Genomic DNA, 16,838 nt, shown 5'->3' on the forward strand with positions numbered 1-16,838 from the left:
GAGATCTTCTTATGTATCGCGATAGTTTGACTCCAATATTTTTTCTCAACAGAGCCGATAACCAAAATTGGGTTTTGGCATGTGGTATTTTTTGGAGTATGTGGCAAAATTGATTTTGGTGAGTGGCATTTTTATTTGGTATGTGGCAAAATTGATATTGATATGTGGCATTTTTTTATGTGGCAAAATGGATTTTGGTATGTGGCAGTTTTTATGTGGCAAAATAGGTTCTCGTATGTGGGTTGTTGTTTTTTAAGTTGTTGTTATGTGGCAAAATGGATTTTGGTATATGGCTTTTTTTTTTGTATGTGGCAAAATGGATTTTGGTATGTGGCATTAAAAAAAATTTTTTTTTTGGTATGTGGCTAAATGGATTTTGGTATGTGGCATTTTTTTGTTATGTGGCAAAATGAATTTTGGTATGTGGCATTTTTTTTATCTGGCAAAATGGATTTTGATATGTGGCATTGTTTTTGGTATGTGGCAAAATGGGTTTTGGTATGTGGCTTTTTGTTGTATATGGCAAAATGGATTTTGGCATGTGGCATATTCTTTGTTATGTGGCAAAATGGATTTTGATGTGTGGCATTTTTTGGATGTGTGGCAAAATGGATTTTGGTTGTTGGCATTTTATTTTTGTTATGTGGCAAAATTGATTTCAGTATGTGGCATTTTTTGTATGTGGCAAAATTGATTTTTTTTGGTGACATTTTTATTTTGTATGTGGCATTTTTTTTTTGGTGAATGGCAAAATAGATTTTGGTATGTTGCATTGTTTTTGATATGTGGCAAAATGGATTTTGGTAGGTGGCATTTTTATTTTGTATGTGGCATTTTTTGGTGAATGGCAAAATAGATTTTGGTATGTTGCATTGTTTTTGGTATGTGGCAAAATGGATTTTGGTATGTGGCATTTTTTTGGTATGTGGCAAAATGGATTTTGGTATGTGGCATTTTTTATGTGGCAAAATAGATTTGGTATGTAGCATTTTTGGTATGTGGCAAAATGGATTTTGGTAGGTGGCATTTTTATTTGTTATGTGGTTTCGTGTGATTTTGGTATGTAGCATTTTTGTGGTATGTGGCAAAATGGATTTGGGTAGATGGCTTTCTTTTTTTTTTTTTTTTTTTTTGGTATATGGAAAAATAGATTTTGGTATGTGACATTGTTTTTGGTATGTGGCAAGATGGATTTTGGTATGTGGCATTTTTTTGTTGCAAAATGGATTTTGTTATGTGGCATATTTTTTGTATGTGGCATTTTTTGGGGGTATGTGGTAAAATGGAGTTTGGTATGTGGCATTTTTTTGGTATGAGGCAAAATTGGTTTTTGTATGTGGCATTTTTTTGTCATGTGGCAAAATGGATTTTGGTTTGTGGCTTCTTTTTTTTATGTGGCATTTTTTGGGATGTGGCAAAATGGATTTTGGTATGTGGCATTTTTTTTGTTACATGGCAAAATAGATTTTGGTATGTGACATTTTTTTTGTATGTGGCAAAATGGCTTTTTGTATGTAAGGCTATGCCATTTGATGGCTGTGCACATCCAAAACGTGCTACAAACAATACACTACACACAATAATTCAATATTACAAAATAAACATGCAGTATAATACACCTTTAGCAATAAATAAACATACAATAAACAGTACATTATAATACACATACAACAAAGTAAGCATAAAAGGCAGGAGGTTCAATTGCAATTAAATATCCCCAAATGTTTGGCAAAAATCTATTGCTTAACCATTTTATTTTTGCTGCCTTTAATCAGGTGTATGTAGGAGACAGCGTAATTATATAAATATTTAAAGCAGTGCTATCAAAACTACTGGCAGCAGGTCAACTGCAGCTCATGGCCCAGTTTTTATTGGGCTGCAGCAAATCATGAAAATTTCACTGAATATGGCAAGCACAAGAATTTTTGAGTTCAGCCTACACTCTGTTGCACTACTCAGTTTCAACACTAGATGAAGCTAGACATTCAACAGAGCCTTTCTATCAGCTCAGGGGTCAAAACTTTATACTAGTATGTTGAAAATGAATTCCTTAGAATTTCCGTTAATGAATGAGACCAGTCATAGCAGTGTAGTCCACATTAGTCTCATTTTTATGTATAAGGAAAGTTAATATCTTAAAAACTGATGAAAAATGCACTATTTTCTGTCTATTATTTTCAATACAAAGACAACACGGCTTGAAGTTTTGGATGAGGTATCCTAACTTTCTTAATAATTGAATCTTGATCTTCAAAAAGTTGCTTATGAATTTTATTTACAAATTTGATGATTGACAAAGATGGTACACAAGAAAGCCCGCCCGTCTCATCAGACCATAGGACATGGTTCCAGTAATCCATGACCTTTGTTGACATGTCTTCAGCAAACTGTTTGCGGGCTTTCTTGTGTACCATCTTCAGAAGAGGCTTCCTCCTGGGGTGACTGCCATGTACACCGATTTGATGTAGAGTGCGGCGTATGGTCTGAGCACCTACAGGCTGACCCCCCACCTCTTCAATCTCTGCAGCAATGCTGACAGCACTCCTGTAACGAGTCACATGACATTTTGGAGAAGAAATGACAAGCAGTACTCAATTTGGACATTTAGGGATGTACGTTTTTTCAAAGGGGTGTACTCACTTTTGTTGCCAGGGATTTAGATATTAATGGCTATGTTTTGCGTTATTTTGACGGGAAAATAAATTACCTCTATTATATGAGGTGCACACAGACTACTTTTCATTGTGTCAAAGTGTCATTTTGTCAGTGTTTTCCCATGAAAAGATATACTTAAATATCTGCAGAAATGCGAGGGGTGTACTCACTTTTGAGATACACTCTAAGTTCTCTATTACCATCAACAATGTACCGATCTCCCCTTCTACTCAGGTTAAGAGTCTGGGTGTCATCCTCGACAGCACATTCGCCTTCCGATCACATATGAACAGCATCACCAGATCAGCCTATTTCCACCTTCGCAATATTTCTCGTCTCCTCCCTTCTCTCACCCGCCATAATGCTTCCACCCTGGTCTGTAGTCTAATAACCTCCCGGCTCGATTACTGTAACTCACTGCTCTCTGGTGTCCCTAACAAATCCCTCCAAAAACTGCAGCTCCTCCAGAACTCAGCAGCACACCTCATCACTCGGACCCCTGCCACACACCACATCACCCCCATCCTCCGTCAACTTCACTGGCTTCCCTTCAAACAAAGAATCAATTACAAGATCCTCATCATTACCTTCAAAGCATTCCATGGCTTGGCCCCTCCCTACCTTTGCAACCTACTCCGTTTAAACAATCCACCCCGTCCACTTCGCTCTTCCACTATCCTCCCCCTTTCTGTCCCCCGTGTCCGTCTCTCCACCTTTGGTTCCAGAGCTTTTCGTCAGTGTGCCCCTCAGCTCTGGAACTCCCTACCACCTGAATTTCGCCGTATATCTACACTTTCACTTTTCAAAACCAAGACTCAAAACACACATGTTGACTCTTTCTTAACCACCATGATCCCTAGTTCTGTTATATAACAGAGTACAGCGATCCCTCGCTATTTCGCGCTTCAAACTTAACGCCCTCAGTCCATCGCAGATTTTTCTCAATTTAAAAAACAAAAAAATACAGATGAGCTGTCCCGAGCCGATTGCGTAGTCTCACACTACCTCCCTCCCTCTCCCTGCTCTTTGTTCGTCAGGAGTTCACTGGAGTTGCTTATTAAAGTTAACAATGATTGACAGATGCTTGGGTTTGATCTTGCCAGAGACACGAACTTCAAAGCGCTCCATGTGTCAATCATAGTTTAACTTGTCAAACAGTTGCTGTGGCAACTCACTGTGTGTAAGTGACAACTTGGGTGGATTCACTCAATGAAGCATTTAATAAAGCCCAGCTTTTTTCTATTACTTCTGGTTGAAAAATAATTCGGTGGGACAGTAACATGTTTAAACTTTTCATAATTATTACATTTGAAGTGCTTGAAAACCATTTATTAAAACATGTGTATGTATATATATATATATATATATATATATATATATATATATATATATATATATATATATATATAGTCCTTCTCAAAAAAATTGCATATTTTGACAAAGGTCATCATTTTCTGTAATGTACTGATTAACATTATACTTTCATATATTTTAGATTCATTACACACAACTGAAATAGTTCAAGCCTTTTATTGTTTTAATATTGATCATTTTGGCAAAAAAAAAGTCAAGGAAAAAAAAAAACCCTATCTCAAAAATGAGCATATTTCATCCGACCAATACAAAAGAAAGTGATTTTTAATACAAAAAAGTCAACCTTCAATTAATTATATCAGCTATGCACTCAACACTTGGTTGGGAATCCTTTTGCAGAAATGACTGCTTCAATGCGGCGTGGCATGGATGCAATCAGCCTGTGGCACTGCTGAGGTGTTATGGAGGCCCAGGATGCTTCGATAGCGGCCTTGAGCTCATCCACAGTATTGGGTCTGGTGTCTCTCAACTTCCTCTTCACAATATCCCACAGATTCTCTATGGGGTTCAGGTCAGGAGAGTTGAGCACAGTAATGCCATGGTCAGTAAACCCTTTCCCAGTGGTTTTGGCACTGTGAGCCGGTGCCAGGTCGTGCTGAAAAATGAAATCTTCATCTCCATAAAGCTTTTCAGCAGATGGAAGCATGAAGTGCTCCAAAATCTCCTGATAGCTACCTGCATTGACCCTGCCCTTGATAAAACACAGTAGACCAACACCAGCAGCTGAGATGGCACCCCAGACCATCACTGACTGTGGGTACTTGACACTGGACTTCAGGCATTTTGGCATTTCCTTCTCCTCATTTCTTCTCCAAACTCTGGCACCTTGATTTCCAAATGACATGCAAAATTTGCTTTCATCTGAAAAAAGTACTTTGGACCACTGAGCAACAGTCCAGTGCTGCTTCTCTGTAGCCCAGGTCAGGCGCTTCTGCCGCTGTTTCACAAACGCCTGTGCACGGTGGCTTTGGATGTTTCTACTGCAGACTCAGTCCACTGTTTCTGCAGGTCCCCCATGGTCTGGAATCGGCCCTTCTTCACAATCTTTCTCAGGTTGCGGTCACCTCTTCTGGTTGTGCAACGTTTCCTGCCACACCTTTTCCTTCCCACTGAGGTGCCTTGATACAGCACTCTGGGAACAATCTATTCGCTCAGAAATTTCTTTCTGTGTCTTAGCCTCTTGCTAGAGGATGTCAATGATGGCCTTCTGGACAGCAATCAGGTCGGCAGTCTTGCCCATGATTGCAGTTTTGAGTACTGAACCAGGCTGGGAGTTTTTAAAAGCCGCAGGAATCTTTCGCAGGGGTTTTGAGTTAATTCGTTGATTCAGATGATTACGAAGGATCACTGTATGGCATTTCTTATTTATGACATTGGCCACAAGACTAGTATAGCCATTCCTGTGTAATCTACTGTCACGTCTTCAAAACAATGCAAGACAAATGTTAAGAAAATATAATGCATTTATTAACCCTTATTAGGAACAGTGGTCACTACAAGGGACAGCTATTAAAAAGTGGACACTTAAGACCTTTAACTCCTTGTAGAGGAGTAAGTGACTATGTTTGGTAGTTAAAAAAAACATATATATATATTTATATACTGTACATACATGTTATTATGTTTTTACATTTGTTTTACGTTTAACTCTTTATAGGGAAAGTAACTTTAATATTAGTAATTATTACCGTATATGTTTTTTAAAATAAGTCATCATTATTGTCTTTTGTATTACTTTTTTTAATTATAAATTTATAGATTACTATAATGTCAAAATAAATTAATGAAATAAAAATGAATTAAAACAGAAATACGCACTGATAGCAATCTAAAGTAGATTTTTTTTTTTTTTTTTTTACCAAACCATTGACGGCGATTGCCCTCCATTCATTTAAACTGGGCAGACTAGCAGTTAATGCAGAAGTTTCAGGTTTGTTTGTTCTCCCATTCAAAATGAATTGGTCTAGCGCTGTCTATGGCGGCCAATGAATTAATGAGTGCACTGTAGGAGCTGGAAAATATACAGTGCCCTCCATAATTATTGGCACCCTTGGTTAAGATGTGTTTTTTAGCTTCTAATATTTTTTTTTAATTCAAATAATATGGAACCTTAATGGGAAAAAAGAGAAAATTTAACCTTCAATACAAGTGCATTTATTCAGTGGGGGAAAATCCCACATAAAGAAATAATTATTTGACATCAAATAATGTGTGTCACAATTATTAGCACCCCTGGTGTTAATACTTTGTACAACCCCCTTTTGCCAACAAAACAGCACCTAATCTTCTCCTATAATGTTTCACAAGCTTGATTTTGTGTCTGGTGAACCATTTCTGTGTAGATTTAGCCATATGTTTAGGGTCATTGTTTTGCTGAAAGACCCAGTGATGACCCATCTTCAGCTTTATGGCAGAGGGCAACAGATTTTGATTTAAAATGTCCTGGTATTTCAAAGCATTCATGATGATTCACCCTAACAAGGTTCCCAGGGCCTTTGCAAACGAAACAGCCCCACAGCATCACTGACCCACCCCCATACTTCACAGTGGGTATGAGGTGCTTTTCAGCATGCGCATCTTTCGTGGCACGCCAGACCCACTTAGAGTGTTTGTTGCCAAAAAGCTCAATCTTCGTCTCATCTGACCAAAGCACACAGTCCCAGGCTTCAAGTGGGACCGTAGGTGGGTCAGTGATGCTGTGGGGCTGTTACGCTTCCAAAGGCCCTGGGAACCTTGTTAGGGCGCATGGCATCATGAATGCTTTGAAATACCAGGACATTTTAAATAAAAATCTGTTGCCCTCTGCCCGAAAGCTGAAGATGGGTCGTCACTGGGTCTTTCAGCAAGACAATGACCCTAAACATATGGCCAAATCTACACAGAAATGGTTCACCAGACACAAAATCAAGCTTGTGAAACACGATAGGAGAAGATTAGGTGCTGTTTTGTTGTCAAAAGGGGGTTGTACAAAGTATTAACACCAGGGGTGCTAATAATTGTGCCACACATTATTTAATGTCAAATAATTATTTCTTTCTGTGGGATTTTTTCCCCCACTGAATAAATGCACTTGTATTGAAGGTTGGATTTTTCTTTTTTTTCCATTAAGGTCCCATATTATTTGAATTTAAAACAAATATTAGAAGCTAAAAAACACATCTTAACCAGGGGTGCCAATAATTATGGAGGGCACTGTATATATGTCTATAATTCATGAATGCAAGGGTTTATATGAATGCAAGGGTTAATTGAACATTAAATACGAGGCATGTACTGTATAAAGTTAACGCTATTTTGGTTTTGCGGTTCAACCATACGTTTCTTTCCTCGTACCCTCAGTCATAAGAAATGTTATTGGTGCCTACAGGAGATTCTCCTCCACCCACACAGTCTTCTTCTGCTCTTCAAATATCCGCTCTTTGACAACTCTGATGAGGTCATCTGTCCCTGGCCAGGCATCTTGCTCGAGGCTCGCGTAGAGACACGGAATACCCTCCAGCTCCTTCTTTTTCAGCCTGCATGACTTCAGAAACTCCTCCTCTGACTCTAGGCGCAGTGGCAATTTCCTGCGTGGACAGGAAACAGGAAGGAAATGCTTCTGTTGTGGTGAGTGTTGTAGAATCATACACCTACTGAGCACGGTGAGAACCTGCAACAAGGGTGCGCGTGGCGCACAATTATAGAAAACAATACTAAACAAAAAGTAGTGTTGCACTGATACCAATACTAGTGTCGGCGTCGGTACCGAAACGGCCCTAAAATAGCCATTGGGGGATACTAGGCAATAACGTGCATATGCTGTGCAATATGTGCTTTTCGAGATCTAGTTTCCAATCAATGGTCGCGCTACCCAAGCCAGCGACACACACTCCTAAAATGATGATAGATGTCCAATCGTGCTGTGTGGCATCCAATAATTCTGACCCCCTGAGATTATTCCCGCCTTCAGCCAATGACTTGTCGCATTTCGCTGTAGTGGAACAATGCACTCTCAACTCTGGAGATGCACTGTGTCCACACTGTTTGAAAGACTGTGATGCTGTGTAAATGAATGATGCGCAAGCCACATTGTAACCAGTGAGAAGCAAATTCTGAACAAATGTTGAGCGCGATGTGGCGCATATTTCTTCAATGACGAACACACAGGGGTGAAAGCGGGCCAGAACGGTCAGGAACGCAGTTCCGGTATAAGATTCAGGGCCGGAACGCTGTTCCTGTATATGGTGCTTTGATTCCGAAAATATGACGGCAACTGTCAAAACGCTATGTAAAAAAAAAAATACAAAGCTGCCAAACATGCATTTCATCTCCAAGAAGAAAACAATCTACAAACATCAGATTTACATACACAAGTGTTAATAACACGCATAATAAAGTGCCTGTGTAGCGTAATCCGTTTCCACTGATATTTATTTTTTATTTTATTCCACGGACGGCATGGAGGTTTCCCCAGCTGCTGCAGTTATCTGAGTCTGACGATGACGAGTCACGTCAATGTGTGAATGTACGCAGCAAAGCAAAACGCCTGGACTCATTTATCCCTTCAATTGGTTGACATACTGTCATGTGGTCACCAGAGATAGTTCACTCTGACTGGTTCAAATGTGCATGTTTTCTGAAACAGCAGGGGAAAAAATGGCAATGCAATAGAAAATGGAAAAAAAAATTAAGAGCAAGCAGAGTTAAGGAGACTTATTTATCATATTTAGTTTGATTTGCTCTGATGGGGAGGTTCAGAACATCTTAGCTGTCAACGTGCACTTTGGACTTATATTTATTTGCGGGATCTTCAAAATATATTCCATTTCACTCTGCATAATATACCTTAATTTCCCGAATATAACGCGCACTTTTTTCCTCCAAGATCAACTTGTAAAATCATGGTGCGCATTATAAACGGGTACATGGATGGAGACAGAAATATATATATATTTTATATACCGATTTTTTTTTATTGACACGGCCACGTTGTGTTGAAGAAACGTATGCGGCGGTCCTGACGTCACCATTTTTTCCCCCCCGGTAATACTTCACTCTGATCGGCCGAATGATTTCGTCTTTGTTAAATTCAGCTTTTTTCACTCTTAACCCTCATGCGAGATTTACATATTTTGTAACGTTTTTGATGCTTTCTTCTTTTACATCAAAGAGTAAGCATAGAAATAAAAACACTAGGGATCTGAATAATCCACCGGATTGCTAAAAAAGGCAGACGATCAAAATGGAACAGTGCCGTTGTTCTGCCAGAACACCGTCATTTCTAAACTGTTGCATTAAGCAGGTAGAGAATTTGAGAACGTATGAATTCAAATTAAGTAATATGTAACCATTGACTTCCATTATAATTCATAATTTTTGGTTTATTGTACACCTGATGTAATTCGTTGCAATTTCCGTGATTTTTGCATAAATCTATTCAAAGGCGGTCAAATAATGTGCGTGTTGTGCTTAAAGTGTGTTTGGACCGCTGAACCAACGGGTGGCGCCAGAGACCAATTAGTGATTTTCCTTGCAAACCAACGCAAACATTGGTGCCCTTCTTTCTCTCCGCGACTGCTTGCTGCAAAACTTCATGGTCACGCATGGCTATGAATGGTCGTGCATGCTCGTACGTGCACGCGCACGCTCCTGCACGCGCTCCACTTGCAGGAAGACTGAATTGCATAAGTTATTGACGAAAGTTTAGTGTCATTTGAAATCGTGGGGTTGTGTGAGTGTGTGCTCACGCAAATTGCAAGTTTTGTTTGAAATCCTGCACTTTCATTGGTCGAGACACCAGCCCGTTTCTAACATCAAAGGTGAAGGAAAGGCAGAGGTCAAAACCCACAAAAGGACGGGGAAAAAAGTACTTCCTTGAATCTCAAAGGTTATTGATCCATCTAGTTGAGTCATAAAGTGAGGTTCTGTGACCATCCTCTGGCAAGGATGTTTTGATGATTGATTTGACATCTATGGACCATTTAGAAAAGATTTAGCCCCCAGGTCCTTCCCAAAAATTCCGGCATGTTTTTTTCTAGAGAGCCAAATTCAAAATGGTGCATGGCCACATCTCAAAAAAATAACTTTTGATCTGATTGACCAAGAATCATGCATGAAGGCACTTTTTCATACAAGTAAACCATGAGGATTCCAAATCTGACATCATTTAAATCATTAAAACTAGTTTTGACATTAAATTTCAAGATGGCCGACATTCAGTATAGTGAAAATTGCCAGATAACCAGCTGGGGGTACTTCCCCCTTAGGGCCTGCCATCTTGCCCTGAACCATTCTTCGTCAGGCCCCTCACCAGAGACCAGTTTGTCATGGGAGGCCCTACCAAGAGCACAAGGCTCCAGACAAGATAGCTCTCGGGTCATAGAGACACACAAACCTCTCCACCACGGTAAGGTGACGGTTCCCGGAGAGGGTATTTTTTTTTGTTTTATTTTGGGTTTTTTTAAAGATTTTTTGGGGGCATTTTTACAAAAATGCAATTCAGAGGTGCCACTTGCTGTATGTGGAGAGGAAGGTATCATCAATAACGGCAACACCTGTAACCAGAAAGCATGTATCAGTCTGAATCAGAGCATTCCGAGTCACTGCTTTCTGAATAATCAGATTCAGATGACTCCACCCTCCTCTGTGCAACATCCTCCTCCTCAAGATCCTCTCTCTCAACTTCCTTTCTCTCAACTTCCTCGTCATCTTCAACCAACCCTGGTGCAGGTAGGTGTGTGGGGAGAGCAGGCCGAGTATGGCGGACAGGACAACAATGACCACCCACCAACTCCCAACCATTTCCGAGTGGCGACGGGTGGTTCTTCAGTGCTTGGTGGCGCACTAGATACGCCAGGTAGTTGGCTCGGAGGCAGTGTTGGCGTAAGCTGTCTGCATCAGGAGGGAGACGGATAAAAGATTTTCTTTTCATGGTCTTCCATTTGAAAGCACGGGCTTCAGACATGGTGCTACTCTTCCTGTCTCAATAGATCACCTGCCTTGTAAATGCAAACAGCTCTTGTTCTACCTCCTCTTCAAGGTGAAGACTGTCTCCACACCGTGAGAGTTGCTGCCGTGCCACAGCGCTCTTTGCCACCTTCTCATACACTGATGATTTCCCTTTGCCATAGAAACCCGAGCTGGAATCACAACCTGTAAAACAATGTAGCTGCACAATGCAGTGGGCCATTTCTTCTGTCAGCATGCTTGAACAGAGGACTGTCTCTTTATTCCTTTTGATGCAAAGCATGCCAGGGAGCTGCTGTGACATGACTGATGCGGCAATGGATACATCGCTGCATCAATAACAACAGGACCACTATAACCTGACTGCCGTAGACCAGCATAAGTAGTGAAAAGTATGGTGTCAGCTTCAGACTGCTCAAAGCCGTAGTCATTCATCGGTTGTTGTGTTGTCAAGTTTGTACACTTTGGGCCAACAGAGTAGACGATTTCCGCATTCACATTCTGTGCCAGGTCAGAGAGGTGGCTGCATATTAGTTTTTGCAACCGCTCCTTGTTGCTGTTACTACACAGTAGCGTTTTGAATGCCTTGGCAGAGGGAAAGGGGTCATCGAATTTCATGTAGGTGTTTGGTACATGTACCTTCCCTTGTATCCGCAGGTTTCGCTCCTCATCTTTTGTTGTGTAAGCTGCATTGTATGGATCGTTCACACAAATAATACAGTGAGCATTAGAATGGCGGGCTAGGATGATGGATGACACCTTTTGGACATAGTCCAACCACTTATATGGGCTGCCGTCTTCGGTCTGTCGATCTTCAGATGATGGAGTTGCCATCCTCCAGATCATGCCCATGTCAACAAGAGCAATGTAGGGTTGTCTGATGACAGTTGCTTGGAGGGAAAGCTTCTGGATGAGCTTGCTCTTCTGTGTTTTTGTGTATGTGCCATTGGGGTTGAATAAGGCCACACATTCCTCAACAACACGGTGTTCCAGCAGCTCAGGAAGCTTGACAAGCTTACTGTCTTCAACCAGGTTGATAACTGCTTTAAGAGCACTTCTTTCCATTTCAGCAGCTGTTGCCTTGAGTTCCTCACCAGGCTTCTCAATGCATGCGTGCTTGGAAAATGACAAACGTTTGCTCAAACTGACAGGTGAATGGATGTATTTATTCTTACTGAACACCTGGTCCTGTAGGAAGATGTTCAACTTTGCCTCTCCTGCAGAATGAGCTGATTTGAAGTCAGCAATGAGCTCATCAGAGGCAGGCATGGCTGACTGTAGGGTACGAAGTGTGGGTGAGGCCGGATTAAATGGGAATGAGTCAAACTCATCCATGCATGCAAGCAGGTTATGCACACACTGCTCATCCTCACGTATACGCTTTGGACCACTTTCCGTGTGTTTTCCCTTTGCTTTTTCTCGGCTAGCAAGAGAGTTGAGTGCTGCTCTTATGCGGGTAACATTGTTGACATTTCTTGAGTGCACCAGCAGTTGTTTCTCATTTTGGAGCATTGACAGCCAGCCTGACTTCATTTTGCTGCCCTTGTTCATAGTGCACTCAATCCACATGCCCCAGGCCATGTTGGAATAGGCATTACCTGTGGTAGACTGACTGAAATTCGAACAAAGGAAAGCAACCTGTTCAGCAGGGAGAGTTGTCAGCATTGCCCAGAAGTCAGGCAGCCACCTCCCATACCTATTGTTGTCATATGCTACCATCCATGGTTGCATTGCACGCAAAGAGCTGACAAACTCGTCCCAGTTGCAGATATGGACTGCATGCACATTCTGCATTAGAGCATCTGTCATGGCCAGGAAGTCCCTCCAGTAGTCTACCATGTCACTGACATCTTCTTGGGAGAAAAGGTCGTTGATGAGACCATCTAGAACAACATCATCCTCCAGGGCTACGTGAGCAGCAGCACGGGCTTCCTGGGAGAGACTTGTATTCCTCAGAATTTCAAGATTCTCTCTTGTCTCCTGCGCTAGGTTGGGTATCAGGCTCTCCTTGGCCAGCTGGCACATAAGTGCCTCATACATCAGCCTCAAGCAACGAAGCCCCCTCTTATAATGCTTGCCTTTTAGAGCAGAATCAACAGATCCCTCTGAAATAACTCCAGCCGCGACCAGTACATTTCCTAACTCACTCCCTTTGTAGCACTTGTAGATGGTACCCATCATCACACACTGTGTATGGAAAGGACCAAGAAAGGGTACAATGGCACGGTACTTGTCTGGATTCTCTGCCTTCAGCAGAGTGACAAGAACGTACACAGGATGATCTCCCACTAAAAAGGCAAAGGGCATGTGTTTTGAGTTGATGATGTGAGCTAGCTTTTCCATGACGTCATTCACAACTGACTTGTTTGGATGTTGATTGTAAGACATATGGAAATAAGCCTTGCTTTTTGACTGCTCTTTATTCAAGCTGGCATGAAACCCATTGTAGGAAGGGATAGTCTGATCAGCTGCATTTGGACGTTCACCATTCTTTCTTGCACGAACAAGTGCATGAATAATGCTCCGCTTGCGTTGAGGCTCTGTACTTGATGAGAAAGTAGTGGGCCTAGGGCGAATGGGAGGTTCTCCACGCTGGATCCTCTTATATGGTCTAACTGCCTGCATCGCTGATGCCTTCTCAGTCAGAGCCTGTGAAACAGTTTTTGCGTCTTTTGTACGCTCATGTGCATCCTGGATTTTCTGCTCCTTCTGTGCAAGAAGATCTAACCGCTGCAGAAACATCCAGTTACAGCGTTGTTCAGTACCTCTCCCCGTCAAGGTGTCATTTTGAAAGTCATCATTTTCAATGATACTGATACTTGGTTCTCCCTCAGCAATGTCATCAGAACACACAGAACACTGTTCAATATCATGCAAGGTCCAGCTATCACGCAAAAGAAGCACGACATGGTAGCTGATCCCCATGCCCAAGTTGTAGTAGCAGTCAACAAGCTCCTTGCTGTGAGTCAAACCATGAAGAGTGATGGAGGTATTGATGGCTGTTGCGGTGGGTCGTTTTATGGCATACTGTGCGATGAGAGAGGTGAGGGAACGTGCGCATGGAGACAAATCTATCTCCTTCCTCCTCCGTAAAGCAGATAGCAACTGCAGAAGGAGAGGTGAGAGCTATTCCTCAATCTCCAGTTCTTCAACCCTTGGCAGCCATCGGATGAGTTTTACAGATTTTATATCATCCATGATCCGCTCAGCCACATTGTACACCAGCTGCTCATTACTGACGCCAATGGAGTTTAGTGCAGCTTCAACATATGACCCACCTCCAGACGTCTCATAGACTAGGTCACTCTGGTTCCTCTGTGAGCATGAATGGAAACCAATCTTATTCCCAAATTCCGGGTCAGAATATCTTTGATGTAAAATGATTTAATGCCAGACGTTGGGAATCCATAACGAGAAATTATAGAGTTGTAGTCTTGGAGGAGGCTCTGCAGTGACCTTAACTCATGTTCCTCAAAAATAATTTTTGTTACGTGATTAAAGAACATAGTCTGTGCCTCACGTAGAGTGACATTGTGCATATGTGGGAGTTTGTCATCTTCTGTCATTTTCTTGTATTTTGTCACATATTTCATCCAACATGTGTAATGATATCGGATCTCAAGTGCATAGGGCTGATCAGCTGCAGAATCGATGAGGCAGTTGATTCTGTCCCGCATTGCCTGATCTTCCAGGGCCACTGTATGGTTCTTGAAAGCTGCCCATGCATGATCATAGGAAATCAGGCTCAACTTTGTGCCTGGGTACTTTGGGGACTCAGGCCTACAACACCAGACACATTTCGTTTTATCATGTATCTGCCCAAGACTTGATCGCAGTCGTTTGGCAGGTGGATCTGCAGCTGTGAGACATTCATCTAATATAGAAGATGACTGAGATGGGCATTCATTAGTCTCTTGTTTTCTTTGTCTTGTTTTGGCTTGTTCCAGTTTTTTAGCATTACATAGCGTTAACCTACATGCTTCGTGGACAAATTTTCCAACTGGACCTTTATCCCAATCAACAGTTGCATAGACCTGCCCAAACCTGTCAAGGCCACTCCATAAAAGTGACTTTTGTTTTATGTTTTCCCATCGCTGAGTTGACCTAATGGTATCTGTGGCTTCATTACACAGAGTACCACATTGAAGAGCACATGCAGTCATATTTGTCCCTGTTGATATATTGTTTTCTTCAATAATCAAGCTGTTGTGCCATGCAGCATGTCTTAAGTATCTATTTTCTGTAATTCAACAGAGAGGTCTCAAGGTGAATGAGCTATCCTGCATGGACGATAAAGACATCTGAATATTCTCTATTTGAGCCTAACTAGCCTTTAGCATTTTCCCGTATAAAAAGTGTCTTTATCCTGGTTTTGTTGACTTTGTAAGTTTTAGAAACGATAACTGTACATTTGACGAAATGGTAAATTGTATAAAACTAGATTCTTATGACGACATACGCATTTAAAGGCTGCCTTGAAATATTCTCTAAAAATGTAAGAAAAAAAAATATCCCGGAAGAAACGATATAGCCCACAACAAGGGGTCACGGCCTGTAAATGTTGAGAACCACTGCACTAGACGGAAGGCATCTTTAATTTTAATGCCGAAACTAGTTTTAATGATTTAACCAATGTCAGATTTGGAATCCTCATGGTTTACTTGTATGGAAAAGTGCCTTCATACATGATTTTAGGTCAATCAGATCAAAAGTTAATTTTTGAGACGTGGCGAGGCGCCATTTTGAATTTGCCTCTCTAGAAAAAAATGCCGGAATTTTTGGGAGGGACCTGGGGGCTAAATCTTTTCTAAATGGTCCATAGATGTCAAATCAATCATCAAAACATCCTTGCCAGAGGATGGTCACAGAACCTCACTTTATGACCCGACTAATCGGTCGAATTTTGTTTTAAACTTATTGGCTTGTGCACCTTTCAGTAAAGTATATAAAATGGTCGACCGTTGGAACATTGTCCCAACTGACTCAGGCAGGATGGAGCGAAGATTCACAGCGGAGAAAGCGATGAACAGAATTTATGTCAATTGAACAACTAACAAACAATAACAACAATAATAACAAACTACTGCAACTACTAACTTTCAACGAACAACAATAATTACAACTACTAACTTTTTTTTAACAGTTCCAACAGTATCTTTGTGTGCTTGTTGCATATAGCAACCCCACATGGGTTAAAGCCCCATGACGTTCATCACGGAATCGAGAAAAAAACAAATCAAAGGCTGATGGGGCTGCTGCAAGCATTATTCATAACAAGGCACGTAGCGACACCTTGACATATAAAAAGTATATACTGTATATACAGGATATCAGTGCAACACTAACAAAACAGGCAATATAACAGCACATCATCTTCGTGTTTTTTTTTGTTTTGTTTTGTTTTGAATAAACAGTTAAATGTGTTGGAATTTTTTTCCCTACCGCAGCTTCTTGACATTTTTTTCACAGATCTTGACAAAAATGATGATTGGGTACATTTCCATCCTCAGTAGGTTTTTGACGCAGCTCAGTTCGGCGTCCAGTAGGCAGTGTTTGCCCTGGGGATGGTAAGAAAGAAAATCATAGATGCCTCAAGGAGAACAAGCTATCAAATCACACAAGGTCAAGGATGAGAAAGTAAATCTGGTCATGATTGGCTGTGCAAGCAACCTTTGCAGTGATGGCCTCCAAACTCTCCCTGGTGATGAATTCGAAAGAGGCACCTTTTTCTTTGAAGTAAACGTAGCAGTCTGCACCCGGTTTGTGGTTAAATTCCTCTTTGGATAAAATGTCTATAAAAGAGAAAATATCCGAGAACGTTTAAGCAAGTGATGCCTGTATCCTTAAGACATTTCACGCAAGCA

At 41.2% G+C, this 16,838-nt stretch overlaps 1 protein-coding gene across 4 annotated transcripts in view; it reads right to left on the reverse strand.

The window, feature by feature from the left end:
- Window positions 1-7,132: 7,132 nt before the first annotated feature.
- Window positions 7,133-16,838, reverse strand: part of card11 (caspase recruitment domain family, member 11) — a 45,757-nt gene continuing 36,051 nt past the window's right edge. For all 4 annotated transcript variants that reach the window (XM_057817422.1, XM_057817423.1, XM_057817421.1 and 1 more), the window contains exons 23-25: window positions 16,645-16,766; window positions 16,417-16,532; window positions 7,133-7,595 (exon numbers count right to left, since the gene is read on the reverse strand). In XM_057817422.1, coding sequence (XP_057673405.1) covers window positions 7,391-7,595; window positions 16,417-16,532; window positions 16,645-16,766 — 443 coding nt within the window. In that variant the 3' untranslated portion in view covers window positions 7,133-7,390. The remainder of the gene's footprint in view (window positions 7,596-16,416; window positions 16,533-16,644; window positions 16,767-16,838) is intronic.

This window comes from Corythoichthys intestinalis, chromosome 16 (assembly GCF_030265065.1).
Source record: "Corythoichthys intestinalis isolate RoL2023-P3 chromosome 16, ASM3026506v1, whole genome shotgun sequence".
NCBI lineage: Eukaryota > Metazoa > Chordata > Actinopteri > Syngnathiformes > Syngnathidae > Corythoichthys > Corythoichthys intestinalis.